Source organism: Passer montanus, unplaced genomic scaffold, assembly GCF_014805655.1.
Source record: "Passer montanus isolate IOZ18808 unplaced genomic scaffold, ASM1480565v1 scaffold77, whole genome shotgun sequence".
Classification (NCBI taxonomy): Eukaryota; Metazoa; Chordata; class Aves; order Passeriformes; family Passeridae; genus Passer; species Passer montanus.
In genome coordinates this window covers 1,214,418-1,239,675 of record NW_024372923.1, presented here as the reverse complement: position 1 = coordinate 1,239,675, position 25,258 = coordinate 1,214,418, and the positions used below count along the sequence as shown (strand labels likewise).

At 43.4% G+C, this 25,258-nt stretch overlaps 1 protein-coding gene across 2 annotated transcripts in view; it reads right to left on the bottom strand.

Moving 5' to 3' along the window:
• Window positions 1-25,258, bottom strand: part of DOCK1 (dedicator of cytokinesis 1) — a 265,150-nt gene that overhangs the window by 3,278 nt on the left and 236,614 nt on the right. For both annotated transcript variants that reach the window (XM_039731351.1, XM_039731353.1), the window contains exons 47-51: window positions 24,038-24,175; window positions 21,451-21,596; window positions 17,177-17,375; window positions 12,547-12,700; window positions 7,718-7,863 (exon numbers count right to left, since the gene is read on the bottom strand). In XM_039731351.1, coding sequence (XP_039587285.1) covers window positions 7,718-7,863; window positions 12,547-12,700; window positions 17,177-17,375; window positions 21,451-21,596; window positions 24,038-24,175 — 783 coding nt within the window. The remainder of the gene's footprint in view (window positions 1-7,717; window positions 7,864-12,546; window positions 12,701-17,176; window positions 17,376-21,450; window positions 21,597-24,037; window positions 24,176-25,258) is intronic.

The window sequence follows — 25,258 nt, the reverse complement described above, 5'->3', positions numbered from 1 at the left end:
GAGACACCCCATGGAAGTGCACAGAACCAAAGCTGGTCCTTTTCAAAGCCATCCAAGGATGCTGTCCCAAAAAGGAGAGAGGTTCAGGGTGATGCCAGGACATCTCAGTCCCTCCTCTGCTCAGAGCAGCTCCTGATGCTCCTGCAGTCTCATGACTGGGAGTTTTCAGAGATGAGTAAGAGCAGAAGAAAACCTTTAAGGTAACTGAATGTGCTCTCCCAAGCAGGAAGAAGCCAGCATGGAGTTACAAATCTGAGATTTCACCAGATAGCTTCACTGACCACAGGCTAAGGAGAAAGCTAGGAATGCAAACTGGCTGAGCAAGGCAGGCTGGACCTCTGCTGGAATCTCTTTCCTGTATCCCACCTGGACAGCACCACTTTCCACTCCATTTTACACCTCTTCTCATTCCTCCCAACTCTCCCAAACCAGAGGGACCCCAAACCACCACCAGTGAGCCATGCCCTGAGCTCATCTCTCCATTCTGCTCCATCCACTCTCCATTTCCCAGCCCCTCCAGCAGCACCACTGCTCTTTCTGCCTGCTCCCAGCCTCCTCCTTGGCTTCAAAATGCTCTCTGGCACCTTGGAAACCCACTGGGTTTGATCTGCTGCTGAGGGAGAATCTCTGAACCAAAAGCGAGGCACCGGACCAGGGTGCCAGGCTGGAAAGCTGCACTTCCCTGCCTGCCTGGAAAAAAGGCACCCACCCCTGGCACTGGGGACAGGGGTCAGTGGTGGCCTTGGCAGTGCTGGGGGAACACTGGACAGGATAATTTTAGTGGCCTTTCCCACCCTAAATGATGCCATGATTTCCCACAGCAGGCTCCAAATGGGCACTGCTTGTTCCCAACTTCCAGTGGGACACGATGATCTCTGAGTCAGAAAAGTCAACAGATTAATATGAAAGGCAGATAAAATAAGAATTTAATTTTTTTACTACATGCAAAACGGAAGATTTTGTTTGGTTTTTTAATTAAAATGCCACTGCTGATCTGCCTCTGAAGTGTTACAGCCAGAACCATTAAATATTTCTTCTACCTGAGCAAATCCACTCTTAACTTGGCATTTTAACTCCTGAATTTCTGCTAATAAATAATTCTTCTGGAATAAATGCCAGTTGGGATCTGAAGATTCCAAAACCTTTGAAAACTTGCTTAATTACAGTCCTGTATGCAGGCAAGGCTTCTGGGAAAGCTCTGGGAAATGCTGGTGGTCTGCAGAACATGAGCATCTCATGGAGCTGGCATTCCCTTCAAACTCCATAAACCACGTGCCCCTCGAAAACACAGCACAAAATATAAAACTTTTCTCCCTGCTTCGCTCTCCTTAACTTCATATTCATCACCAGGAAAAAAAAAACCAACCAGCTCTGCTGATAGCATCATTTGTGCAAATCCATTTTGAATTTAAATAACACTCTATTGGCAATAATTCTCAATTCAATTAGATCAAAGGCATTTCTCAACCAAATGAGCCCCTTCATATTGATCAGAGAACAATCAAATCAGCCCTGAAAACCTGGTTCTGAAAAGCAGAGACAATGCAAATACAATGAGAAGAAGCTAAATATATATGCTATAAATAACAAGCTCAAAACCTACCCGAGCTCAGATTCTGCAAGCAAATTAGGCAGAAAGAAATAGCAGAGATAGGTAGATAATTATTATAATTGAATTTACAATTTCCATTAGAAAGTCGGATAAATTTAGCACATGTTCATTTATATAATAAGCTCCCAATGAATATATTAAGTAGGATGTGTAATGCTGGTTGGGGTGACACTGTTGGGAATTTTGCAAGACAAAACATTCCATTATGGAGCTGGGGCAACTCCAGAGCATCACTCCCAGGGCTGATCCATCCTTCCTTTTATCCAGGACAGAAGAAATTCAACCACATTTCCTCCCTCCCTTCAACACCACACTCACAAAAACCATTATCAGGCTTATAAAGTTCATCTGTGCTGTGCTTCCCCTTAGAAACTTTGCAATAAAAATAGAGTTTGTCTTGATTTTGTGTTTAATTAAGACTCTCTTTGCCAAGTTGGTGTTTATATCTCAGTGGTTAATTGTGAACCTGACTCTTCCCTTTCCTTCCTGACAAACTGACAGAGGCTGCTGCTTCACATCCCAACCTATTTTGGGCAGAATCCTTGACTCAGGGGTACCTCAGGGGAAGCAGAAACCTTATGTAAAAGGCACATCTGCAACACAGAAACAATCTGTTCCTTCTGCTTCAGACATGAAATTGCTCCCATTTGTTTGCTGGTTTGTTTTTTTTTTTCTTTCCCTGATACAGAAAAGAATCAAGTTTAAAAACATTTGTCTGTCTTCTCTTACAGAGAGATATAAACTGCACTACACCAGGCATGTTCAAGATGTAGTAAAAATCAATTACAGAAGATGAGAAAATGCTTTTTTCAAATTTTTTTTTGCTACTCTCAAACAGCAAAATGAGAGACGAGTTGTTTTTCATTCATAGAATACTGTGAAAAGAAACAACTACAAAAAAATCAAACAGGACTTGACTCTCCAAAAGGGTCCTTGTGGCACTGCACGAGATTTCTTCCTGGGCAAGGAACTCTTTGAAATTCAATGGTCATTGATAGGACACGCTCTGGAGATCCAGTGAGAAGCACTTTGCTTGGAAGGATTAAGGGATGTAATTAGGTCAGAAGCAGCAGAAATGGGATGTAAATAGACCATCAGCCATCCAGGACTGTGAAAATGCTTTCAGACACCGAGCTATTCCTTCAGCACAGAGCTGAGATGCCTGACAACAACGTGGTTATTTCATATCTGCAATGAAAAATAACATTTGAGTGTGAGGCTCTGGCAGAGTAACTCTCCAGCAGGGAGAACAGCCCAACTCCTCTAATAGCAACCAAATTACAGACAGTTTAAGCTAATTGGCTGTTTGACCCAGGGAGCAAAGTTCTGTGCAAAATCCAGCAGGTAACTGATGGGAAATGACTGTTTAGCCCCTGGTTCATCCATCATCTATTAGAGTCTCATTTGACTCCGTGGCACAGCCATTACCTGCCCTTGCTGGCGTGCCCTGGCATCAGGGACAGGAACTGCAAGAGCTCTTCTGCAGAGATGGGTGTTCCCACCCCCAGCCCCTCACAGGGAACAGCAGAAATGCCTCAAAATTTGGGAAACATGGAATTGCTCCAGGTCACAATCCCAGAGCAGATCAAAGGGGCTCCTCTGCTCTGGAGCCAGGCTGGGAGAGCTGGGGGTGCTCACCTGGAGAGGAAAAGGATCCAGAGAGAGCTCAGAGCCCCTCCAGGACCTGAAGGGGCTCCAGGAGAGCTGGAGAGCGACTGGGGACAAGGCATGGAGGGACAGGACACAGGGAATGGATTTAAGCTGACAATGGGTAGATTTAGATGGGATATTGGGAATTGCTCCCTGTGAGGGTGGGCAGCCCTGGCACAGGTGCCCAGAGCAGCTGGGGCTGCCCCTGGATCCCTGGCAGTGCCCAAGGCCAGGCTGGACACTGGGGCTGGAGCACCTGGCACAGGGGAAGGTGTCCCTGCCATGGCAGGGGTGGAATGGATGGGATTTGAGGTCCCTTCCCACTCAAACCAGCACATCAGCATGGCCCTAACCACAGCCTGATCCCATGTGGAGAGTGGGACACGGCCACCCCCTGAACTGAATCAAGGGACACACCACTTGTCTGGGCAGACAGCAGGAAGGAGAACACAGAATTCATTCCAAGTCCTGTAAAAAGCATTGGCAGTCCATTGACTTGGAGACTTATTAAAAAGTAAATGAATTTTTCAGAAACTCTTTGCTCAGCAACATCTTAACCCACTGAAGAGTGAGGGACTGGCACAGGAGGAAAGCCTTGCAAGGTTTCCCATCCCCAGCAGGCAAAAATAATGATCAGATGGCAAATAAACCTTGTATTTTAATTTTTTTTTTTTTCTTCTGGGCACATTGTCCAAACACTCCTGGAGCTCTGGCAGCCTCAGGGCTGTGCCCATTCCCTGGGGAGCCTGGGCAGTGCCAGCACCCTCTGGGGGAAGAACCTTTCCCTGAAATTCAACCTCAGCCTGCCCTGACACAGCTCCAGCCACCCCCTGGCTCCTGTCCCTGCTCACAGCCAGCAGAGTTCAGAGAGGAGCTGCAGGCTGCTACTGCAGCCCCTCAAGTTGTGCTCCCTAATTCCCTGTTCCTCCACAGTTCCAGCTGCATTTCCAGCCTCTCTGTCCCTCTCTACATCAGGACAACACATTTGCTGAAGCTTTAAAGTCAATTTTTGCTCACTGCAGCTGCTACAAGAGAAAATTTCCAGCACTGCAGCACCTGCATTGCAACACATGAAAAATCCCCCTGGGTTGTGCCTTCTGTGTGTTAGATGTGAATTTATCATCCGGTTTCATCCCAATGAGCAACCAGAACAATCCCCATACAGCAGAGTCAACCCAAGGCTGTTCTGCTCCTGGCAGGCTCCAGCCATCCCCACGTTCCACCTGTGCTGGATTGATGGAGATGTTCCCATCCCAACCATTACCCCATGCTTAGGAAGTGTTATAGCCAATATTAACAACCCAAGTGCTCCTTTATCTATTTTCTTTGAGCTCCCTCCCTGCTCTGAATACTAAGCAGGAGGTTGATTTGTATGCAAGGGTGAGGATGAACCCATAAAGAATGATAAGTGCCTCAAGGAATCCCTTGATGTAATAATAATCCTTGCAGGAGTCGTAGATTTCTCTTTTTTTTAATGTTCCCATATATTATTAAGGACATTTTTAGCAGAACAAATCACAGGGAGCAAGAAAATATCTACAAAGGTCTCAGAGTTAACAAGGTATAAGGGACAATCAGGAAATGGTAATGAGGTGATCACCTGGATTAAAGACTTCAGGTAGAGCAAGGTAACACTGGACTCTGAATATCTGAGATTGCTGTCTCAAAAATGACATTACTGCCTGCAGTTTGACTTGGAGCACCTGATCCCTTTCTGGCTGCCTGCTTTTAGTTCACTACAGCACTTTTCCTGCCTTTCATAACCCACTGCAAGACAACCACAGTGAAAAACACAATCATTCCTCACAAGGAGATATTTCCAGTTTAAAAGCTACTCAGATAATCTTATCTCTAATAGGTTTTACTGATTTTTCTTCACTGATACAATGGCAGTGTAATTTAAAAGATGATCAGTTTACCAGGCAGAGAATTATCCAGTTATGAATTATGGAGCTATTTGACCCATGAAACATAAGTCATTAAAACTGTGGAGTGGGATTTAATCACGGCAGCAATGAGAATTTACCCATCTGATCTTTCATGTCCAGCACTACTCATTTTCTTGATGTTCTTTAAAAGCTTCCTTCCTACCAGCCTGATGAAATAAAGGCACAGAGTGATTGTTATAAGATTAGAAACCTTCTCCAAAATCAATTCTAAACCTAATAGAGAATCACAGAATCTGCTGAGGTGGAGGGGACACACGAGGATCAGCGAGTGCCACTCCTGGCCCTGCCCAGGACAGGTGGCTCTGGGACAGATCTGCTTTAGATCCTTCTGCCAGGCTTTGAAACCACATTCCATGGTCTTGGAAAGCTTATAAAAACACAGATGCTGAAGAAAATTGTGGGCAGTTAGATAAGAAGATGTAGCTTGTGTCTGATTGCATTTCTCAGCTATTAAACTCTGATGCCCTTCAACACCAGATGTTAGAAAATGGGTTCTGTTCCTAAAAAGACAAAATGTAGTAAAAAAATGAGAGGAGCCTGAGCAATCAAGACTGGAAAGAGCAAAAATATTAAGAGCTGAGTAAAACTTTGCAAAAAACCACAGGAATATATTGGTACTATATTTCTAACTCCCCTTTAACGATGTGGAAATGCTGCTTGTGGCAGGTACAGGAGCTGCACAAGGTCACAGAGCAAATCAGGCTGAGTTATCTCCAGGTGTGGGCTCCCAAAACCACTCCCCCATGGCATTTGGGAGCCATACAGTAACTAAAAACAGCTATCCCCAGAGTGGAAACCCCTTCCAAAACCCTCACCAGTCAGGAAAAAACCCCTGGCTGCCAGGATTTTATTTCTTACCACTGTTTAATACTTTTTAGCTAAAATCTGAACTCATCTTGGCAACCCTGAGCTACTACCACAGCCTAAACCTTACAGTACATCACACAAAGTGAATTTACTACTCTGGAGTTTATGCAGGAAGGAGTTGAAGAAATGTGAATCCTAATGTGAATTTCCCAGCTTTCCTCCCAGGGATGGATTCCTCAGACAAACCTCCTGGCAGCCCTGCTGTACATTCTGTAATTTTCCACTTAGAGGGCTGTGTTCAGGACAAATGAGAGCTGGCCCCTGAGACAGATGCTGGGGAAATGGGTTATAAGGTTAGAAGTGCAGTAAAGTTTGATGGAAATGAGAGGGAAAATGAAAATATTGACTAAAATGATCCAGCCATGGGGAACAACTATGGAAGAGAGGATGGGAATAGAGAATTTTCCAGTATATGCAAATAAAGAGTGAAACATTGGAGTTTGAATATCTCTATTCTCACTCCTGAAGTTACCTGTATTTTTATTTTACCATTCAGCCTGAAATGGTACAACAATTCAAAAAAAGTCAGCTCCTGCAACAACAAAGGCAGCATTTCAACCATGGAAAAGCTGGACTCGTGCACTGGGACAATCTGTGTTCAACACACCTATTCCCAGGGTAAAACCAAACTCCTGGTAAGCCAAACTATTCCAGGGTCAAACCAAACTCCTGCATGACTCCTTCTCTGTTGAGAGTTCTGCATTTCTGTCACCATGAAATTTGCTAGAAAGCAAATTACTCCACAGAATTTCACTGGGATGGTGAACTTCAGAGGGATCTGGATGACACCTCTGCAAACAAAAGGAATCAGCTCTGCTGGGAAGTTTCCCACAAAACAGCTCAGTCAAAATTTGACATTTCAGAGTCAAAGAAAATTTGTGACCTCCTGGGGTCTCACTGCCCTACTCTGATTTGATTGGTAATAAATTCAATTAATTTCCCAAAGTCCAGCCTGTTTTGAGGGCAAGGGGTGAGTGATCTCTCCTGTCCTTATCTCAACCCATGAGACTTTGATTGTATTTTCTCTGCCTGCCCAGCTGAGGAAGGGAGTGATGGAGCATCTTTGGTGGGCACCAGCCAGGATCAACCCTCCATACTGCTTTAAACGTTTTTTGGGTTTTTTTTGCCCATAAAGAAAATAAAAGGCATTTCTCAAAAGTGCTGCTTTAAAGAAAAGGACCACATTATTTTTAAAAGCTTCCAGCTACAGGAAACAAAGCTGAAAAAGTGAATTTTCCTCAGAAAGCTGCAAACCCTGTTGATGATGAAGAGCTGCTGAGCTCCTTGCCTCAAAGGGGACACGAGTTTGCCTCAAGGAAATAAATGAGTGGTGACTGAATGTTGGCAGAGCAGAGCTCCAGGAAGGGAAGGTGGCAGGTTCGTGTTTTATTTCCTTTCCTGACACAGGACTGAAAGGCTTTAAACCCAATTTGCTGCTCCCTGCCCGACAAACCTGACAACATCTGCCTTGGAATTGGCCAGAATGAACCCAGCTTTCCTTCAGGTGCTGCTGCTCCCTCACCCTCCTGGCGCTGCAGAGCCCCCTGGACCAGCTGATGGATGCAGGAGCAGGATCCCACCTCCCCTGGGATGGCTCAGGGAACAAAAACTGCAGAAGGGCTCATTCTGTGGGACTCACCCGTTGGTGGGCAGGGGGGGACGTGGTGGGGCTGATCAAGTCCTGGCTCTCCATGAGGTTCCCGTAGTCGGCCGTGCTTCCTTTGAGGGGCAGAGGAGGGGGAACGTCGGGGATGTCGGAGCTGGACATCCCGTTCAGCTCCAGATCTGCAAAAACAACACTGGGTTAGCCCTGCCAGCAGCTGAATCCCACAGTTCCACAGTGGTTTGGGCTGGGAGGGACCTCATGGATTGTATTTGGGGGGTTCCCAGACAAAGGAAGGAATGATGAATCTGACTCCATGTCCTCAGAAACCTCATTTATTATTTTAAGATACTATATTAAAGAATACTAAACTATACTACACTATACTAAAGAATACAGAAAGGATACTTACAGAAGGCTAAAAAGATAATAATGAAACTCGTGACTCTTTCCAGAGCCTCGACCCTGGTTGGCCAATGAGTCAAAACAATTCACATGAACCCAATGAAACAATCACCTGTGGGCAAACAATGTCCAAACACATTCCCAAGCAGCAAAACACAGGAGAAGCAAATCAGATAATTATTGCTTTCATTTTTCTCTGAGGCTTCTCAGCTTCCCAGGAGAAGAATCCTAGGCAAAGGGATTTTCCCAGAAAATATGACTGTGACACTCATGGATCATCCAGCCATGGATGATGGACTTCCACAATCACCTTCCACTACCCCATGTTGCTCCAAGCCCTCTCCAGCCTGGTCTTGGACTCATTTCAAAATGCCCTCAAAATACTTGAGCAACATCCTATTTTTAATAAAACATAATTTGTGTTTCATGTTTCCCACCAAAAATATCCATAGCTTAGAAAATATAATTTCTCCACCTTCAAGCTCTCCTTGTACATTGAAACACAATAGAAGTTTTGCAAAGTGCATGAAGAAAATATAATCTGGCTAAGTTTTATTGACTTTCTCCCAGTAAAATCAAAGTTCCCTCTTAATAAAATGCACAAGTGAAAGCCTGGAATTAAGTACATCTCTCTCCAAAACATTCAGGCTCCAGGTAACTATAACAAATGAGCAGCCATTAGCTGTTGAGTAAATAAAATCATGCACGAGAAAGTACCAAACATTTATTATTCCTGTGTGCTGGGTAGAAAATTCCCTTTTCTTAACAGATAAATCCTCCCAGGTATGTGCTGCAGAGGCAAATAGCCTGAGGGACAATAAAGTTTATTGGGGCCTGAGTGATACATAGGTTTTTGGGGAGAAATCCCCCCCGGGTATATTTCAGGGTAATTCAGTCATTTTAATACAGTCATTTTAATTCAGTCGTTTTAATAAAACCCACTGCGATCCCTACGAGATAAGAAACTGAAATGATTTGTTTATAAATGAGGGAATTTTATTTAGGAAAAAAAAAGTGATTTCTATTTTATTTTACTGGGGTGATTTGTGAAACAAGAGAGGACTTATTTATGCAGATGTTTTTATTGCAAAGCTCATATCAATATTTTATTAAAAGTGTGATTTTATTGTTCTCTAAAATGGCCTCTCACAACACAATTTAACTCTAAGGTGGCTCTATTGATTTGTCACTGAAAACTGTAATTTTACTCCTCATCCTTCCACCTGAACTCTTGACTACTGGAAAAAAAAGATTTTCCCTCCTGGGACTCCACATTTTCAGTGGCTTCCTCTCCAGTAGGCTGAAAATATTTGTCTACCAGGAGCTGAATTTCTCATTGCCTTTTCCATTGCTCCTGTTTTTCATCCTTCCCTTTCTACTGAGAGGATTTCTTCATTCCCCAGACATTCCTCAGTTTCCTTTCTGGATCTCCATGAGAATCTCCTCCTTCATGGAACTGAACTGCAGCTGGGAAACCACGTTGTGCATTTGTCACTGAAGATTGATGCTGGGAATGAACTTCCCTGTCCATTCTGGATGAATTCCCCATCCATTCTAAAGAACTAGGGAATCTGAGATCTTTAATGTCACAAAAGAACTCCTTGGCACAGGTCCTGCACAGCTCCTCCACCACTAAACATCTATATCTTAGCTAAATATATTGATATCTGAATTTTTGGTTGGTTTTTCCATGCAGTTTAGGATAATACAGGGAAACATTTGGGAAATGGCATTTTCTTTTGTGTGTTTAGTTAGAGCTTTACCAAAACCTTGAGCCCTGCTTCAGAAAGAAAAACCTTTCCATATTTCCTAGAAAAAACCCACATTTTTAGGCCTCTCTGTAGACATTCCTTGGGAAACTGAGTGGAATACCACACAATTTCCCAAAAATAAAGTAAATTTAACCCCCCTGAACACTTAAACTTTGCATTCTATATGATATTTTTTCAAACAACAAGATTTCACTTCTTCTTCATGATAAAAACTTCTAACTTCACCTAAGCCAAGGTGCTCCCAAGAGAATGGTGAGACCCATTTTGTTAGGAATAACCCAAATCCCTTGTTTCTTTCAACAGATCCTTGGAAGACCCATGGAAAGGCAGGTTTTCAGGAAGTATTTGAGGAATGTTTCAAGCAGACTGGAAAGGAAACAAGGTGTGGAGGCAACTCTGCTTGAAGAATCTGGATGGAACCCAACTGTCCATGAAGTTGTCCTGCTCTGCTTCCCCCCCTTTCCCTTCAATCCCCAGCTCCTGCTGCAGATGGAATTTCCTGCAGCCTGTCTGTGGCACCTTCCCAACCTTATCCTGATGAAGGATCCAAATAAATAAATCCCTGCAAATGTGGGCAGAGCATTTCCACCCACGGGAAGAGCTCATAAAATACATGTGAAACATGTCTGCATTTATCTGGCAACTGTTTATTGGAACAACAAGATTCTATCCTAAAAACAATGATTTGATCTTTCCCAGAATTCAGTGAAATCCAGGGAATATCCACCCTGCAGCAGCAACAGGTATTGAACAAATCCAGGAATCCTCAGTGTTGTCCCAAGAAAATCTCTTTGCTGCAGATCTGTTATTGCCTCAGCTGAACTAAACCCCCCTAAGGTGGTCACTAAAATAATTACCCCCAATTTTTGGTGTGCTCCCGTTATTCAGTGAAATTCATTATTCAAGGTGGTTCATCAGATGAGTGTGCTCTGGATATTTGTTCCCTGCTGGACATGTGCCACTGGGAAGATCTTGGAGCTGGAAAGGATCAGTTAAGGGACCTTTTTTTCATCTTACCCTAATGATGACATTTTACACTCCCTTCTCCTCCAGTGCCAGCTAATAGGCAGCCAGGATTGCTTAGCAACCCATTAACTGCTTTTAGCCAATTTGGGCTCTGAAGGAACTTCTTTATCCTTGGAATTCCTAAAGAAATTTATCACTGTAATTCCTGAAATGATTCTGGACTGTGCAATAAGCTGATCCTATTTTATATAACACCCAGCAATCTCTAGCACAAAAAATATTCTCAGAAATAATATTGTCTGGTAATTTCAGGTATTTTTAAAAAAGAGAAATCAAACTAAGTGTTAATAAAATGTACATATGAACAAAAAATCCAATTAAAATATCTTTTGCAGGAGTATATATCCTCTAGTTCTCTGCATTCCCAGTTTGTAGCATACTGGTAGGTTTTGGCTATAAAATTGTAAAGGAAGGTGAGAGTTACAAGTTCATTGTAATCAAAATATTTGCTTCGGGTGTCTGACTTTTTGAGAGAAAAATTTTTAAAGTACCAAAACCAGTAAATAAAGCAATGACCTTGATGGAACAAGATTTTTTTTCTGAAGACTGATCATCCCTTCTCCTCCTTGCTAACACTGAACTCTTGACTACTGGAGTAGGATTTGGGGACATGTATAAAAAAATATATTTTTTTCTTTTTTGTCACATACTGGCAGCTGCAAACTCTGAATAACAGGTTTTGGGAAAGAGCACTGGGAAAGAAATAGGTGTTGGATTACACCCAGTTCTGCAATAGGGTTTGCTGCAGATTGAAGCAAACAGATGATACTTCACAGAAAAGCTGAGTGATAGATGACAATGTCAAACAAAAACTACTTCAAAAAGCCTGACCTTTATTTTCCCTTCTGGTTTGTACTCACAATATATACCAAAGAGAAGGTTTTTTAATGTACAATTACAAAAAATATTGCTTTTTAAGCCTTTATGCTCCAAAACACTCAATATGGGATGAAGTACAACGTGAATTTTTGACTGTTACTCTACACCTAATTAATTGTTAATGATTACTTGAAAAGAAACTGTTTCAGTGCAATGATTCTGCTTCCTTTTGTAAAATACTGAATTAATCTTTGCTGGCAAAGGTAAGAGCTTAAGTAATACTGATGCCTTGTGCAGGCTGGCCTAGAACAGAGGCTGGACAGAGCTAAAGAATAAAGCAGGGATTTACTCAAAGGATCTCCTCCATGGATGCCCCTCGGGCAGCACCAGAGCCCAGCCAGGGCTGCCCCCAGGATGAACCCAAATGGCCCCAAAATGCACGAGCGCTGCCGGGGTCTCTCCCTGGGCTCAGCTCTGCTCCATGTGCACATTGCAGTTCAGTGTCCAATCCCACTGCAGCCCCTGCAGCCCCATCCTGCTTGTTTTTCTCTCTGCAGCCCACGGGCTTTGTGCTCCTGGGCTGAGATTGGGATCATTTGTCCTTGGTGCCCAGCTGGAGCAGGAATTGTTTTGTCTCCCTGCTCTGTGCAGAGAGCTCCCCATCCCCTGATGTGAACCCAGACCCAGACACTAAAGCAGCACAGAATGTGAAAATAGAAAAGCTAAACCTGAGGCATCAATACCTGGTGCAAGAAATACCCAAACTCAAACCAGGGTGTGAAGAAACGCTCAGGATGTACATTTCCACACTACAAAGGAGTTTATTTCAGAGAGAAGACTTACTGGGCTGGATGCTGAAGGCGAGTTTGGTCCGAGGGGTGATGGGGGGTGGGGTGAGCTGGGAGCCGGGCGGCGCCGGGGACACGGAGAACCGCCGCTCGCTGGACATCACGCTCAGCACCTGGCTCTTGGGTCTCTGCGGCCGCAGGGGGCTGATCTGGGGGACAGAAGCAGGCAGGTGGGCAAGGGATGCAGAGAAAGGAGTGTCAGAGGTGGAATTGCCATGGTTTGATGCTCTACATGGTGACGGCAGCGCTAACAGGCAATATTGCCGATTCCCAGCTCCAGGTCCTCCCTTCTCCCAGCCTGGTCTGAGCTAATTCCCCAAACACTTGTTTAGTAACACCTGAGGAACTTCAGTTTCACACCACATTATACAGTACTCAAAAGCTTCATTTTTTCTCACACAGATCTACTTTCCTGTTAAAATTTACCTCTTTAACCACTTAACCAGGTTTCTGCTGTCCACATCCTTTCAAGCATATTTGTAGTAGAATGGATAAGCAAAGCAACCACTTTTTCAAGGGCAGATAATTATAAAAAAAAATAATAAGGAAAACATGTTAATTGGTGAAGGAAACATGCCAGAATCAAGAGAAAAACCAGCTGGAGGCAGGTCCCCAACTTAACCCACTCTTCATCAAACTCTCTTTTGATGAAGACATCATCTGTCCAGAAACACCTTCTTGGTGGCTCTTGACTGTGCTTATATTTAATTCACTGAAATCTCTCCTTTTTTTTTTTCCCTCTAGCTGCTTCATAATCCATTCAAATTTTCCATCAGGAACCCTCAAAAGATATTTGTAATCTGATGGGCAACGCATGCTTTAGTTAAGGCAATTCTTTTTACTGAGTTTAATTCTGAGCTCTACTGATTTCCTCATTCACCACCCTCATAGTAACAGCAATCATAGTGAAAAAAATGAAGCTTTTATTTCAAACAGATCCCAGAAAATGGAGCAGCAGCCTGAAGTTAAAAGAGGAATTACTCCAAGGTGCTGCAGTGGGACAAAACAGAAAGTGCCAGAAGGAATCCAGCCTTTTTCAAAGGATTTTGTAATTTCCCAATGTTTGGATTTTTATGAAGTATATTGGGAAGGAGAAATCTGGAATTGTCTTTTCAGAAAACAAACCCTAAAAGGCTTTGCATCAAAGATCATGCCTCTGAGACCCTTCTACAACAAATGAACGACCAAAAAGTATGGACCTTTTTTTGAAAGTTCATCAGGACCTCAGGGTGACCTCTAAGAAATTGTTTTGATGCTAAAAATAAAATTCTAGAGATTCCAAGGGTTTCTGCTTTCCACATCCGTTCAAGCATTATTTTAGTAGAATGGATAAGCAAAGCAACCACTTTTTCAGGGGTAGATAATTATAAAAAAGCAACTAAGGAAAACACATTAATTGGTGAAGGAAACATGCCAGAATCAAGAGAAAAACCAACGGGAGGCAGGTCCCCAAGTTAACCCACTCTGTAATTACTGAAATAAATGTGAAATAAATGTGAACTCCTGTGATTGACAACTTGGGCTCCTCTGAAAGCTCCACACAAACCATGGATCTGCTGAGGAATATGAGCCCTTGGGAGGCCACCAATCCATAATGAAGGCATTGCTAATTTTTCATGGTCTAGCCAAGGGCAGATCAATGGTGAGTGATGTTAGACACCACCAGATCAATAACACACAGCCTGTTCTTCTGATTTCCAGCAGCAGCCTCCCAGTGCTCTGCTAACTGCTTGGCTCAGAGCGGGGTTTGCTCTCAGCTCCTGGGATCACAGCACAACAAGGACAATTTATGTTGAAGAAGTTGATGTGGTACTTAAAAGAAGATAATAAATCTGTAGGAAACGATGAAGATATTACTGATATCTTCACATACTCAAGTGCTTGATTTATCTTTGTTGTTTGATGTAATTAAGGCCTGGGGTTTGATCAGTCAATAAATTCAGGGTGAGTGCAGTAAAATTTGGGGAAGAGTATTTAAACCATTCAATTAAACAGACTCTGAATGCTCCTTTTCCATGCAAACCTAAAAGCTCCATGAAATAATTCTGCAATTTTAGAATTTCCCCATGTTCTTCCATGGTGATTCATCTGATTGGAAGAAAGAAGAGCCCACAAAAGACTGGAAACACTCATTTCTTTACACAATATCATTGTTGGGAAGAGCAGCAAGAGCTCTGCAGAGATGGGGATGGCCACTGGTATTCCTCTCTCTTGATTTTCTCTGGAAATTTATCTTCTGCTGTAAAATCCCAAAATATTTCAGAAGTCAGAACTAAGAATCTGTTAAAAAAATTCACCAAATAATTGAAATGTTTTAATTGAATGAGTGACAGCACAACGAGCTGTAAAATTCTCAACACAATGAATCCAGTATCTGTAATAAAACACTTATCAACTAAAAGTATTAATTACTAAAATGTCACATTAGAAACTTTTTTAAAGATTAATTTCTATTTCTAGACAAATCTGTACTCCCAACTTTTCTTTAAAAAAAAACCCCAATCCTTATTTCTTTTCTTCACCACTTTTAATCCAGAAAACTTTCTTCTTCCAAGTTCTTAATGCAGGAAAAAGAAAAATGTCTTTTTCTTCATACAGCAAAGTGGTAGAAGTGCTTTGGGAGTAATTTCAGCTTAAAAAGGGAACACGAATGTTGAACACAGGGAAAAGCTGAATTCCTACCAAATTTCCCTTCACATCATTAACAGGGGATGCCTCCAGCATGCAAAAAAATTAAGACCAATTTTATCTTTAAACTCATCCTTGATATTATCTGTTCAAAATTCCAGACGACAGCAGTGGGAATTGGGCAAGCACTCGTGTAAACTGATCTCAAAAGAGTTTCTTCTGCTTCACCTAAAAATGAACCCGACTCACACCAAATGTTCCAAACTGACTCAGTCGTCTTGGAGCTCATCAAGGCTTCTGCAGAGGCTGAAAAGGGAGAGTTTTTCTCTCAACAGCAAACTCCTTTTCATATTATTGATCTGTGGACTTGAAGAGGCTCAAAATAACTGTAAGTAACCAGTTCTGACATTTCATTTCCCTCCCTCTCCATAACCAGGGGAATATTGCTCACACCAGTCAGCCACTGAAAGCTCCTGACTGGGAAGATTGGAAGAACTTGAGTCAAACCATGTTGGGCTTTGCTGATTTTTGCTCCTCAGATGCCAAATGGGAATATGCCCTGAGGGGTTATCTTGCCCTCCTTTCCAGCTAGAATTTGCATTTTTCCTGTCACAACCAAGCTTTTCCAATGCCCAGGACCTCTGAGAGCTGACAGTGACTTCGGAGTGACACCAGCCAGCTCCCCAGCATCCTTGGATGCTTCCCAACTGCTCCTACTGACTCAGCTGCCCTGAAATGCAATTTCCTTCTTCTGTGACACCCCACGAGCTCTGCTGGTCCGTTTGGGATCTGGGAGATGCCAGTGGAAGTCCTGCCATGGTGATCCCAGTCCTCTATCAGTCAAAACACAACTGCTGCAAGGCGCAAAGAGAAATGCAGGGCAGCAAAACCATGAGATGTGGAAATCTGTGCAGGAGGGATCTCCATTTAACCAAAGCAAGGCTCATGCAAAATTTACTGAAGTCAATGGAAAAACTCATTGGTTTCAAAGCTGAAAGCCTAATACCCTCAGATGGGATTTTATTGGGAGTTTCTGACTGGGCACATCAAACACAAGAACTCTGGTATTTCAGGATGTCCCAAGACACGAGTGAGAGATTAACTCATCTCTGAGTGGAAAAGGAGGGCAAAATCCAGAAAACAGAGGAAGTGTGCCTGAACATGTAAATATCTTCCTGTAAATACCAAACAGAAAGAATTAAAGGATCCAGTTATCACAGGTGAGAGAGAAATAATTTCCAAATCCAATGCCAATGACACAGCACCAACAAGACTCTGCTGATTGCAAAGCTGGCTCTACAAGTACTTGTGCAGATCTTGGAAAGAACATTCCATTTATTTCTGGGAGGCAATTTTAAACTCTTGGCCTCCAAGCAGGTGTCCAGGCAGAGATTTGGAGGTCACAGTCAGTTCACGCTCTCCCTGCTCCAGCTTTAGACATCCCTGCTTTCAATTTCCCAGCTCCAACTTCTCGGGTTACCTAAGCCTTGAGGACAGTTCCAGTGAATTAAATCTAAGCCAAGAAGAGAGGGTTTAAGGGAGATATGCCCTGGTTTTAACATCCTTACACACAGGAATTGCTCATAATTTTCTGCTCCAAACAGCCCTTCAAGGACACGCAACCGCCAACAGAATGACCTTGGAATGTCCCACCAAACACTGTCCTGCAGTGAAATGTGGGCAAATCCATCCCAATCTACTGGGAAGCAGCAGTCCCAAAGGTTCTGGGATGGCATCATTTATGTCAGCTATGCTGTGCCATCTGCTCCTTTATCAAACCCAGACCTTTGGGTGAAGATTTTCAGAAGATCTTTTCCCCACTGTAAATGAAATCTGTATTTTTGATTCATTAGCATGTATATTAACACTGTGGTATATCCCCTCAGAGTTATTTCTGGCCTACAAAGGACCTAAACGGTAAAAATCAACATTTTGATTTCAAAAGAGAGAGAACACAGCTCAGAATTAGATAAAGCTTTCCTTGCTAATAAAGTTACCGTTTCTGAAAGGATCACTGCTTCAGCCTGCTGCAGAGAAATATCAGTAGATTTAAATTCTTTATCAAATATCTCTTGATGCTTGCTGTTCCTCTTCTCCTTCTTCTTTTCCTTTTTATCTTTATCTAGGTCATCCTTGTCCAATTTATCTTGCGACCTAGAATGCATCTTTTTTGGCAGGAGGGGCTCCAGCACGAACCTAAGGAAAAATATGTTGTTGCTCAGATCAATAAAACACTGTTTTCAAAACAACTAATTTTTATTTACGTATTTCCCAAAGTCTCGCTCGAGTTAATGAGGCTTTGCTAATCCAGGAAAACTCATTAGAGGGAGAAGAAGGGGGCAGGAGGTCACACAATCATAATTGTCTTATAATAAAAATTACTGCAGGACTGCTGGAGAAGCGGAGCTGCAGATTTCCCTGCTCTGCAGTAAATTTATTGGTTTCTGGCTGCACAAACTCCTGAATTTCACATCAAAAATGGCTTTCTCATTTAGCACTGCCACTCTCCATGATGAGGCACCTGGAAACTCTAGTCCTACTTCCTGCCATGGACAGGGACACCTTCCACAATCCCAGGGTGCTCCAACCTTGGACACTTCCAGAGATGGAGCAGTCTTGGCTAGACAAAGTATTTTATGATTTATTTTATATTATAAATGAAACACACCACTAAGATCACACCCAGACAAAATCATGCTGGCAGATTTTAAGACTGTCTCAAACCACCACATTACAAAACCAAAAATAACCCAAAACTTTCCAAAGAAGGACATTTTTAGCCCAGGAAAAGCATTTCCCACGCCATGGGGTGCATGCAGGCACAGGCCACAGTCTTTGCTGTGAAATTCCAGAGTATTTGTATTTCAGACAATCTGCACTGACACTATCCTAATCCCAACCATTAGCAGCAATGCCCAACAGCAATATCCCAAATTATTGTTATTTTTTTGTTGTTGTTTCCACTCTACATCAGCTCCTTTGATGGGAAGATGCTCAAAGCAGCAGCTGCAACAGCAGCCCCTGAGCCACTTTCCAAATCCTGAATCCCATGGGTTGGGAACAAATCCACGAGTTTATCCATCCCATTTTATAGACAGGGAAAAGGGAAGGAACAATTTGCCCAGGGGCACAAAGAACTTCAGTGACAGAGCCCAGAGCAGAGCCCATCTCTCCCAACACCAGGACTTCTTAGGAACCTGAGTTGTGTATTTTGGACTGGGTGATGCCAGCACCTCCGAGGCCAGCTGCAAATTCACAAGAGGAATTTCCATCCTTCAGACAATGATTAATTGCTTCCCTTCCAAGCACTGTATTAGGACTATTAATTATTTGAATTATTAGTGTATCTGTGCTAGAATGGGTCAGCACACTGTGCTCCAGCTGGAAGCACTTTGGGACTGCCAAGAGCTGAGAAATCCCACTGGACCCCAGGATTCTCCTGCTTCCAACCACTGAGTGCAAGTGCTCACATTTGTATTTCTAAGTCCCATTTTAAGCAGGGAATAAACCCAAGGCCCTTTTTAAAATTCAGTTTTATTTATACATAGAGTTGGGAGTTGTAAAACACGTCCTGTGTCAAAGTCTTCTTTGAGTCTTTGCTGTTTAAAAGCTCCAGAGCAGGAGCTGGAAATGGCACTAAATAGAAACTAGGTGATTTGGATAAGACACTCCTTTAGCTTCATGTTTAATTGTTTTTTAGCTTTGTCTCTATTCTCAACTTTAATTTATGAAGAGACATGGAAATACAAGAGGAGAACTGACCATAAACCCCACCAACTACAGCAGGAACAGGAGGAAACTTCTGCTAGGCCAGCAGTGCCAAAACACCCACATGATTTTACAGCCACCTGAATTTTTGAGGTTTTTCATATTATTTATATCTCATGATTTTTCTTCTCCTCCTCCTGATCAAACAAATGAGAGGTATTTTCAGGTCTTCTCAGTGACAAGAGCTGTTCATTCTGTTTTCCTGTATTGCCCTGGGCTCAGAGCAGGAGCTGAGCTGCCCTGCGGGATCTTTGTGAAAATGCACCCTGAGGAGACTCAGATGCTCAAAAACTGCCATGTGACACCTACCACAACACAGCTGAGAGGTGAACCTGAAGGAAATAACACCCAACGAGAAAGTAAAATATGCTTAAAGATTTTGAAGGGAAAACCAGAAAGAGGCAGGGAAATAATCGGTATTTTTCTTCTGAGATAAAACAAAGTTTCTCACTTAGTTGGGATGGCTGTTCTGCCCAAGTTCCAGCAAGACAACTTTGTTTAGAATTATTCAAAACTCAGAACTCAGCTGTCCCACATTTACACCAATGTGTGAAAGCATTCCAGAGAGCAGTGGAATGAGGGCTGAGCTGTGCCCTGTCCACAGCTCCTCCCAATGATTAAATAAACTCTTTGTAATCAAGTCAAGCATCCGGTTGGTCCTTAGGTGCTGGATTTAATTTTACTTGATGCCTTTAGTCTCTAGCCAGGTATTAACTCCCCTCTGAAGGTGCACAGGAGTTTCCAGCACATCCCTGTAAATCAGCAGCCCTTCAGAAGGCTTTAAAAAAAACTGCTGCCTTGGTCAAATATTGCATTTCTGGATTACAGGGGTGCCTGAGGGGAGGAAGAGAGAGAAGGGACTTCTGAGGCTGCATGGAAAGCCCAGACAGCAAACAGATTATTTTGTTCTTTGAGGGATGTGACTGTGAGACAGGGCTTATCAACAGAATTCCCAGTTCTCATGTGAAATATCTTGATAAGTCTTGAAGTACAATCTTGCCATAAGCAGCTTTTCCTCTGGCAGCCGGAGTGAGCAGCAGTGATTGAGCAGTCAGGTAATCCTGCCCTGAGCTCCTGGGACAGGGCTGGCTGCACACGGCCTGCAGAGCATCCCTCACACACCTGTGCTACTCTAAAAAGGGGGAACTGATCTCCTCTTTGGGGTTTTTTGGTGTTGTTTGAAAGCTTAGAGGGAAAAAAGAACATTTATCTGGGTTAGAGAACAAGTGACCTTGAGAGAAATGTCTCTGTAGGTTGGGGTTTTTAGCCCAACCCAATATTATCTATTTAGCCAAGCCCAATATTAGGCTGTCACTTATAAAAATCACGGAATAGTTTGGGATGGAAGGGACCTTAAAACTCATCCAGTTCCAGGGCAGGGACACCTTACACTGTTCTCAGGCTGCCCCAAGCCCCAGGGTCCAATCCTTCCAGGGATTCAGGGGCAGCAACAGCTGCTCTGGGAATTCCAGTCCAGCCCCTCCTCATCCTCACAGCCAAAAATTCCTTCCCAGTATTCCATCCATCCCTGCCTTCTGGCAGTGAAAGCCATTCCCTGTGTCCTGCCCCTCCATGCCTTGTCCCCAGTCCCTCTCCCGTGGAAGAGGTTTTGCAGTGACTTCTGTGAGCCAGAGAGAAGTTTGATAAGAGAATCCATGATTGACAAGAGGATCCATGTTCACTCCTGAAAGAATGGTCATTGACATAGAAACCAAGAAAGAAAGAAGGATAAATAAGAGAAACCTGCAACTGCCTGTTCCAATGAGCACTTTGTTTGTCTTTCCTGGCCAATGCGTAAAGTGTAAACTTAGAAGTTTTGTAAGAATGCATAAAAAGCATGCATGGTAAAATAAAACCAGTTTGAAAGCTTCTGAAGATGGAGTGTGTTGCTTTGTATTGTCTCCATCTCAACCATGACACTGTCCACCTCTCCTGGAACCCCTTTAGGCACTGGAAGAGGCTCTGGGGTCTCCCTGCATCTTCCCTTCTCCAACTGAACATCCCCTGCCCCCTCAGCTGTTTCCAGCTCTGAGATCTGGGAATGCCACCCACCCTCCAACCCCAAAGAGCATCAGGGACAATCCTGGTGGAGGATCCTCACTCACCCACCCCGGGGAGCTTCAAGGACAGTCCCTGGCTGGGACTCCCTCACTCACCCACCCCGGGGAGCTTCCGGGACAGTCCCTGGCTGGGAATCCCTCACTCACCCACCCCAGGGTGCTTCAGGGACAGTCCTTGGCTGGGATCCGTCACTCACCCACCCCAGGGAGCATCAGGGACAGTCCCTGGCTGGGATCCCCACTCACCCATCCCAGGGTGCTTCAGGGACAATCCCTGGGTGAGGATTCCCCACTCACCCACCCCAGGGTGCTCCAGGGACAGTCCCTGGCTGGGGATCCCCACTCACCCACCCCGGGGTGCTTCAGGGACAATCCTGGCTGGGATCCCCACTCACCCACCCCGGGGTGCTTCAGGGACAATCCTGGCTGGGATCCCCACTCACCCGTCGGAGCCGGGCCGGGAGGGAGTGCTGTCCGAGGAGAGGGAGCTGACGGAGGCCACGGAGAGGGGCCGGGATGACGAGGGCATGGTGAAGGAGCGCACCATGGAGCGCGGCCGGCTGCCCCGCCGCTCCTCCAGGCCTGGCAGCTGCAGCCAAGAAAGGACAGATGTCACTGCTTCATCCCAAAAAAACAACACTATTGTAAAAAGCAGGCAAGCCTGACGAAGGGGAGAAATGATGCATCTGACTTCATTGATATCAGAAGGGTAATTAATTACCTTATTATAGTATATTATATTACACTATATTACATCTAAACTGAACCTGCCCAAGCACTCAACCCAACTGCCCAGAGTCTTGTGACTGTCAGCTGACAGTCCTGACACACACACATGGATTCAACTGGTCAGTGAATCAAAACACACCAGAATCCAATTCCCTTCGGGTAAACCACCTTCCACAATGCATTCCACTTGTCAACAACAAGAGGAGCAGCAACTGAGATAAGAATGGTTTTTTCTTTGTCTGAGGTTCAGAGAATGTGAATCCCTGAAATATCCTTGGGAAGTTGTGCCTTGCTTTTCTCTGTGAAGAGAAATGTGGCTACAAATATCCACACGCCAAAGGGAATGGGGGAAGGTTCTGTGGATTTTCTTCCAGGTAGAGTTTGGTAGCATTAATGAATTAATAACAACCAAGACCCCATGTTGCCAACAAGGAAACAGGTTCTAAAGGAAATCCACCCAAAGGACTGGAAAAAAATATTTAGGTCCTCACAGGCAGATGTATACTTTGAAGCATATTCCAAGAATTCCTTTGTTCCAATGGTATTTCCATGCTTTTTTATATCTTGCTTTTAAAAGACAATCTTTTTACATATAATTTTTTAATCCATCTCTGCCGTCATTGTGACTGCCTTGTCAATATATTTCAATGAAATGGACTTCATAAAAACCCAAAAAACCCAAAGTAAAAACCCACAAAGAGAGACTTTATGTTGAAAATATCAGGAGAGCCAATTTACAGAGTGACACCAGGTTAAGAAGAAAATATATTAAAGTTTTGGGTTTGTTTCAGACAATTTCAGAGTTCTGAATATTTCTCCAAGCTTTGTTAGTCATTAATAACTGATATATGCATAAAATAATTGAACTCTTGCAGTCAACAAATAAGAATCTCATGCTGTTTAATTACAGGTATATTTTCCACCCTGTCAACTACTGGTAAATTGGCCTTGTACAAGGAAGACAGAAGCGATAAAACTCCATCAATCCTGAACATTCTTACTGGTGGGTAGAGTGAAATTAGAGAGATAACACCACTTTCCAGTCATCTCCTTGATGATGTAAATGGATATTACTGAAGTGACTGACATGTAGGTATCATTAATGTTAATTACTTCTGTTCTCCCTGGAAATAAATTACTGTTTGAACTTTTCCCTGAATATATAAATTCATAAGATGGGATTTGAAGGACCACAAACAGAACATCAGTTAAAGGATACCACAAAGGCTGGAATGTTCCCTGTAAGATCTGTGTCCCCATTAAAAAATAGATGTCATTGCTGCAGACAGAATCCCAGAATTATTGAGGCTGGAAAAGTCTTTGGAGATGGAGTCCAAGCTGTGCCCAGTCCTCACCTTGTCCTCAGCCCAGAGCACAAGTGCAAATCCAGTGATTCCTTGGACACCCAGAGGGATGGGCACTCCAACCCTCCCTGGGCAGTTCCAAGGCCTGATCCCCCTTTCCATGGGGAATTCCTGCTGTGCCCACCCTGAGCTGCCCTGGCCCAGCCTGAGGCCGTTCCCTCTGCTCCTGTCCCTGTTCCCTGGAGCACAGCCCGACCCCCCGGCTGTGCCCTCCTGGCAGGAGCTGTGCAGAGCCACAAGGGCCCCCTGAGCCTCCTTTGCTCCAAGGAAAATAGGATCTCATAATAGCACCCACCTATGTATTTTTGACTGAATTATCAATTCTATCCTGAATTAAAAAGCTGTTTGCTTTGTTTGTTCTGACCTTCACACTCAACACTCAAAAGCAGAACGAACATCCACTGGAAACACCATGAAATTTTTGGCTTTCCCTCAAGGATGAAGCAGCAACTGGCAATAAGTTGCTGGAATGAGAAAAGCATGAATTTCAGTCCTTTTAAACTCATGAAGTAGGAGGTGTGGCTTTCTTGCCTGCCTACGTTCAGTGTAGGTACAACTCAACCATAGAGCAGCACAGCCCTCCCTTCCCCAAAGGAATTCCACCTAGGGAAAGGCGACATTCAGCTCTGGAAGTGCCCATTTTTAAACTCGTTTTTGTAACCCAAATCCTTCAGAATTGAAGGATTATCTTGACTTTCAAGGAACAGACTCGGGCAGTTTAGAAATTGTTCCCATGCTCGGACATGAAAGCACCGAGGCTTCCTCAACATCTCTCATCTGCTCAGTATTCCATAACTTGATGACCACAGGGAACAAGCAGGAACTCTGCATCTACACTGCTCTTTTAAATCAATGCAACCATCACACAGGAATAGAGGTTGTTGTAACTTAAGGGAATTTCTGATATGGGGAAAGGAGGAACTGGGAGGGAACTTACGATGGCGCGGACGCCGTACTGCTTTTCCACCTTGTCCTTCAGCTGCCTGAAACACGCCTCCATCCTCTCGTGGAACGGCCTCAGGGCCTCTGTCACCTTCTCCCCGTGGATCCGGATGCCTTCGGCCAGGAATGGGATCTGGAAAGCAGAATTTGGCTGCTCCACCCTGCCTGGCCCCTCCCGCGCCAAGGAACAAGGGAAGGCTGCCACAGCAGGGAAAGAGCTCGTGCAGAAATAATAACATTAGCAATAAGAGCACTAGTAATAGCAATATAACACTGATAACAATCATAAAAATAATAACAATAATAATATTAAAAGTTACAAGAATTATTATTATTATCATCACAGTGACCATCACCATTCCTTGTATATGATACAGGACAGGATCTAACCCCTGTCCTCCAGGATTTCCTTTTTTTTTCTGTTAAACCAAGTCCTTCACATTTAATTCAGCCCTAATTCTGACCAGAAATCCCATACTGCATTTGTCCCACAGCACAAACCCTCCTGTGATACTCCATTCTCAAGCCCCCACAGATGCTGTACTTCAAAACAGCAAACTGATGAATGATGAGTCTCACACCAGGTTATTAATATCAAAACCTTTCCCAGTTCCATGAGGATAAAACCCTGAAGATGAAAATAGTTTGTTTTCTTTAATAAATGTTCTTTCTAAAGCTGCAAATGAGCTCCATCCTTGGACAGATATATATTGCAGAGCAATATTTATTAATAAAACATACAGTTTTAGATGCTATATAGTTCTCCTTAGAAAAATTATTTTATTTTCTCTGGGAAGAAAACAGAAGAGGCAAAAATTAAATTAATTCTCTTTTGTAACTGAAAATAATCATTTATCTTCAAGGCTTCTGTCACAAAATATCCATGCCAGCACAGGATTATATAATCAGTTCCTAGTGTGGAGGTGTAGCTGACCTTTGGAAATGTTTTAAGAGAGACATTTTCATTCTCACAGCTACCCAGACACACCATTAGAGTTTTCTACCTCCAGCTCAGGAAAAATATTTCCTTTTCCAGGTCCGTTTCAGCCCACACAGCGCTCTGATTCTAACTCAGATATTCTCTGCAGCAATCAAGCTAAGAGGCTTCTTCTTAATAATTCATAATTAAATCATAATACTGATTAAAAACAGATTTTTCTAATAAGACTGAGCAGCAATCAAAAGCAGCAGCTTTATTAGTAAGGAGAATAATAAA